Raw genomic sequence first — 5,973 nt, 5'->3', positions numbered from 1 at the left:
TCCGGAATTTGTTTAGAAGAACAGGTAAAGCTCGAAAAACCTTAGCCATGATACTCAATGTTCCGGCTGAGATTCGAACCTCGAATGCACGTCAGAAGTTTGACGCTTTTATCCGGCTTACTCATAGCAAGTGTTATTAATTTTACATCTTATGTTCAGTCAAGGTTCGAATTTATGTTATGAAATGCTTCGTTATTCTCACAGCGAACCCTGGCTCATACCATAGTAGCTTGGCCTTGAATTGCATCCAGATGAAACACAGAAGTTGTGAATGCTGGTCCGGACTGGGTAAGTTCACTGACTTCTTTTGGAAACCGTAAAATCGGCATAATACTTCAAAATGACAGCTGAAACTTCATATTTGATTTTAGAAGTCCAAAGATACGGCAGTGACACTTGCTACCTCATGAATTTCAAGTAGGCTCTCGACAAGGTCGGTTTGGAGGGTGGCAAGGTAAGGTGAGATGTAGTACAGCTGTTGATCACCTGAGAGCGCTGCAGTCGTCTGGTTGGCTACCTCTCAGGTTTACAATTGTGCATTGTGCATGTTCTGTTGAGTGACTGTGGCCAGTTGGGTCGAGTTCGTGCAGAACGGTGTGGTCATGACGATATCCTACTCGGGCGAGGTTGCAAACAGCAGCAGCTTTGGGTGCTTCTGGAGGATATTGTGCAAGTAAGTAGTCATTGATACAGTTCCAGCAATTTAATGACTTGGAGCTAGCATGGAGCCTAAGGGACGTTTTCTCTTCTTAACAGCTGTTAGAGACAGAAGTGTCAAAGTACTATACATAGCACTGCAGGTTCTGGTGGCACTGGATATAACGATTTGATACTCGTTGATAGCTTTTATTAAAACAAAATTACGCATCTGTAAATGTAGTGTATTTTTGGCTTTGCATCTGTCAAAATGGCGACAGTATTTTTTTTAATCTACAGAGTTAATTATTTCCTTGCGAGCCATCACAACTGCTAGTGCCAGTTTACTAGTAATTATATTGGTATGTAGTAAATATTCTGAAGTGATTTTTCTGACGTGTCAGTGGCGTTGTATCCAATTGCATTATTTGTCTGCCGCTTGAAAGTAGCAATTCACGTTTCCCCTTTTCCCATTAATTAAGGAAAACATTGATTTACTCAGGTTTCTATTCATCTCAAGTAGCATTTATTTTTTTATTCCTATGTTACCCTCAGTCTGATTTTCATACAGTTCTCATATAAATGCAGCTCATCAATGTATATTTTAATCTCCTTAACTCAAATATTTTATACAATACTAATGTTAAGAAAAACGCTCGGAGAAACCTAAACGTGCAGATTATCCAAGAGGCGCCCGATTTGCGTCACGAACTGTTTTCGTATGCATCCGAAAGAGGGCTATAGGAAAAATTTTGTAGTTGTAATAAAATATGTCAGAGTGGAGGTAAAGCCCCACTCATTCTTAATCTCAGTAATAAATTGAGGTGAATAGTCAGCTTCATGCTTTGTCTGTTTAACCTCCACTCGGAGGAAAGAGCGACCGGTAACCATTGGACAGTGGGCTACTATTTGACTTTTTTGTGATATGAGGCTGGTTTTTGTTGTATTGTGAACTAGGAAGCTGTTGCAGTCATACTGTGTATGGTTTTATTTGAAGATGGTCTTATTTTAAGCAGGGTACGTAGGATTTGACAACCACAAAAAATTGTTATAGTACATTTACGATAATGACCATGGCTATAGCGCAGGTAATTGCAATATGTACATTTGGAAAGTTTCAAAGAGAAAATATGTACTTAGATAAGGGGAAAAAATTATAGGTCACAACTGTTTACGCCATTTAAAAATGATAACTGCAGAATCTGCGTATTACTTGCAGCTTTGTGTTAGTGGTTTACTTTGCTTAATACTAAGTGGCGTACTTGGCCGCGCCATAGCTCAAGCGGTTAATCGCTGGCTTCTCACCGCGGCGGCCCGGGTTCGATGCCGGGTCTGGTCAAGTGGGATTTGTGGTGGACAAAGTGGCGCTGGGGCAGGTTTTCTCCGAGTACTTCGGTTTCCCTTGCCAATCTTCATTCCACCAATTGCTCCACAATCACCCTCATCTATCATCTGGGGCTGGTACAATAGGCCAGAAGTGGCCACAGTACAAAGGACTTAGTCCCACCCCACTTGAAATAAAAAAAATGGCGTGTTTATGAAATCCAGACACTGAAAACAATTTAATCATTATTCACTTAGAACTTGTGTGGAATTTGTTACCGACGTGTCAGGGTGCAAAAATTTAGAAGTAAGTGCATGAATGTTATAAGACATACTTACGTCGCAAAATAATGGCTGAAATACGTGCCCCAAAATATTTTGTAAATTTTTGGAAGTCTATATGATTTAACGTTACCCTCTACCGCTTCCACCCCAAGTTATTTCGCTTGTAGTTCAAAACTGTGACTCGAATACAGAACTATGACGAGTAAGGGCCTGTTTGATGTCCGTTTAATTGAATATACGAAAACGCACAAGAAAAGAATTAGTTTATTTTTGAGATTGTTCGAATTTTGGATGGGTCCAGCGTTAGACAAAGTTTAGAACACCGCCTTCACCAGGGTAACGGGTTAAGTCCTCTGGCCTGTGCAAAATCAGAATTGATTTATTAAAATATGAGCCATGTAGATGCTTGCTACCATTAATGCAGAACCTTTTGTCTTCTCGTCTGCTGTCCAAAAACATTAAAATTAGAATACACAAAACTATAATTTTGCCTGTGGTTCTGTATGGGTGTGAAACTTGATCTCTGACGTTAAGGGAGGAACAGACTGAGGGTGTTTGAGAACAGGGTGTTGAGAATATTTGGACCGAAGAGGGATGAAGTGAAAGGAGGTTGGAGAAAACTGCATAATGAGGAGCTTCATAACTTGTACTCTTCTCCAAGCATAATTAGAATGATCAAGTCAAGGAGGATGAGGTGGGCAGGGCATGTAGCACGAATGAGGGAGAAGAGTAATGCATATAGGATATTGTTGGGAAAGTCAGAAGGAATGAGACCACTAGGAAGACCAAGACATAGGTGGTTGGATGATATTAAAATGGTCCTTAGAGATATAGGACGGGTTGTTTGCACTTGAGTGATCTGGTTCAGTATAAGGTCTAGTGGAGGGCTCTTGTGAACACGGTAATGAACCTTCGGGTTCCATAAAATGCTGGGAAGTTCTTGAGTAGCTGCACAATTAGCGGCTGCTGAAGAAGGTCTCATTTATACATGTGATACGTTTTCTTGAACGTGCCACCGCCCATCGCGAGGCCGCTACCAACACAAGGCAATACAAATACAGAACAAACCAGACATACATCCACACCTTAAGTGGGATTCAAACCCGCGATCCCAGTGTCATAGTAGAAGACGTAACGTGCCTTAACCTGCCGATAACTGTGATCAGCATAAAAAAAAAAGATAAAGCTGTCCCTGTAACAGGCCGTGGAGGCCCATAGGTTTGTGAGAGTCGGGGCTCTCACATTTTCTAGAAAATCGGATCATAGATGGCGGTGAGGTCAGCCTTACACTCCGGCCACACTTTACCCCCAAGAAGATTCCTGGTACCCATCTCTGTTAGAGGCTGAGTCGACCCCAGGACCATAGTGCAGCTAAGGATTATCCAATAACCTCATCGGAGTTTGATTCCGCGACCTTCCGACTTATAGCATAGTGCCTCAACCAACTACACTACGGGAGCTATAATAAAAACGTTGATTATTGAGTGTTGAAGATGGTCAGCTGTAAATGTCTGAAGTAATTCACTCCTGCAGCAACCTCTGTCTTGAAACAAGTGAATGGCGTAGCGCTAACACACGATACAGTTTTAGATTTTTGCACGTCAATTTGATCGTCACGAAGTGTGTGTAAACAAACTCATATACACGCGTAACTGTCATCCGGTTCTTGGTTTGCGCTGTGCGTTACAGCAGTGACGTAGTGAAGAGGACGTTACATTGGTCTCTATCCAGACAGTTACTCAGGTGAGCTCAAAGTGAGAAAGAGAGTAGAGGCCAGTGTTACTTCTGTCGCCATGCTTCAGCTGGTGAGTCCTCGAGGACAGTTGTGACATGTTTCCTCGATCAAAGTTCGCCACTGCCCGCCGAGCTGAAAGAAATACGTGGTTTTGTTGATTAAAGCCCATAGTAAGTTCTAACGTGTAGGAATACCAACTCGCGCCATGGGGCATTCAGAAATGGATAGTCTCAAAGATGATCAAGAAATTCTTCCCCCAATCGAAGGATAATGGGAATCTAATTACCTCGAAGACTTACATCTTCTGGAATATAACGCAATGTAGTCAGTTGAAAGTGAAAAGCGTTTCGGATGTGTCGGATTTCTCATGTCGCCTCTATCTTCAGCGTCGAAGAATAAGCCAAGTAAGAAACTACCATGAAGCAGCCTTCCGTCCGAAACGTTGGTTGGATTTCGATGGACTACACAGCGCTATGTCATAGAAGATAGAACTGTTCATAACCACGTCTGTGACAACCTCAAATACTATCTTGTTCACAGCTGCCACTATTGGACCCTCTCCTGAGACAACTGAATCCATTTTACAATCTCACATTCTGTTTATTTTAAATAAATTTTAATATTGTCCTCTCATCAACTCTTCTCTCCCAAGTGGTTCAGGTTTTCCGATTTACCTTCTTCGTTTAAAGAAATACGCCTAGTTGCGTGTTGTACGGGAAATGAGAATTGAATACAAAATTTCTACTGCATTCACTGATTAGGCTCTCTGGTCTGTTATAATTCAGCATTAGTTCTGAAATTGTGAATCTTGTAGACAATTGATATGGCTCCTTGGACGGGGGATCAGCCAGACGCAAAGCCACTACGTACACAGGACAACACAAACATAGAGCAAACGCAGGCAGACATCTATACTTCGAGTGGAATTCGAATCCACGATCCCAGCGTTTAAGCAAGGAAGTCGTTTCATGCCTTAGACCACGCGGCTACAATACAAAATTCTGAAAACTGAAAGAAAGAGACTACTTGGGAGATCTAGGCATGAAGGGGCGAATAATTATTAAATAGATGGTAATGAAATGAGTTGTGGAAGCGTTTACTCTATTCCTCTGGCCGGTCATTGCTTATGCGTTGAATGAAGTGTGGTGTGATAAACAAAGTTATATTTGTTTGTTATTCCGTTGCTTTACGATACTCTTTAAAATGTCTGAAGCTGTTTAGCGTTTGAATGTGATACCGTACGGTGTTTATGAATGGTTAATCTAGAGCGATATAGGGGCGGTGGTCGTGGCAGTACTCAGGCATTTGTCTCAAGATTTACGACTACATTTGTTATATACGATCCCTGGAATTTTTTAGGTTGGTCATGTAATTTGGCGGTGAGACTGTGAGAAATGGAGGACAGTGGTGACGATGTTATCCATAGTTATAGCACCAATATGCCGGTCACGGTAGGCCAGCGGTCTAAGGCGTGCACTGTCTTGGCTCGCTCGGAAACCGGGATCGTGGGTTCGAATCCCACTCAGGGCATGGATGTTTGTGTGCATTTTTCTGTCTTTGTCTACAGGTAGAGGCCTTGCGACGAGCTGGTCACTCGCCCAAGGAGTCCTACCGAATGTGTAAGATCTAGTAAACCGAAGTGAAACGGAGAGTTTCATGGAGGTAGTCCTAGGCCCAAATTGGGGCTGTAGCGCCACAAAAAAAATAGCAGCAATATAGTCACTTATTATTATTATTATTATTATTATTGCCTATTAGGTCATTGGATTTTTCAATAGATCTAATATTTCTAGCCTCACTATGACCCTGGAGTCGACTCAGACCCTAACAGAAATGAGTCCTGGGGGGTAAAGGGCGGTCGGCGCGTAAGTCTGACAATGGCACCGCCATCTATGAGCCCATTGTTTAGAGAAAATGTGGGAGTCTCGACGTCTCACAACCCTATGGGCCTCCACGGCTGTTACAGGGATAGCTATGTATCTTTTTATAACGAG

General features: G+C 42.2%; 1 protein-coding gene across 1 annotated transcript in view; it reads left to right on the top strand.

The window, feature by feature from the left end:
- The first annotated feature begins 517 nt into the window (after nt 1-517).
- The window catches only part of LOC111873920 (bestrophin-2), a 204,519-nt gene continuing 199,063 nt past the window's right edge, over nt 518-5,973 (top strand). The window contains exon 1 of the mRNA XM_023869014.2: nt 518-673. Within this exon, the coding sequence (XP_023724782.1) occupies nt 603-673 (71 nt within the window). The 5' untranslated portion in view covers nt 518-602. The remainder of the gene's footprint in view (nt 674-5,973) is intronic.

Source organism: Cryptotermes secundus, unplaced genomic scaffold (genome assembly GCF_002891405.2).
Source record: "Cryptotermes secundus unplaced genomic scaffold, Csec_1.0 scaffold639, whole genome shotgun sequence".
Taxonomy (NCBI): Eukaryota; Metazoa; Arthropoda; class Insecta; order Blattodea; family Kalotermitidae; genus Cryptotermes; species Cryptotermes secundus.
This window is presented reverse-complemented; position numbering and strand designations above follow the sequence as displayed.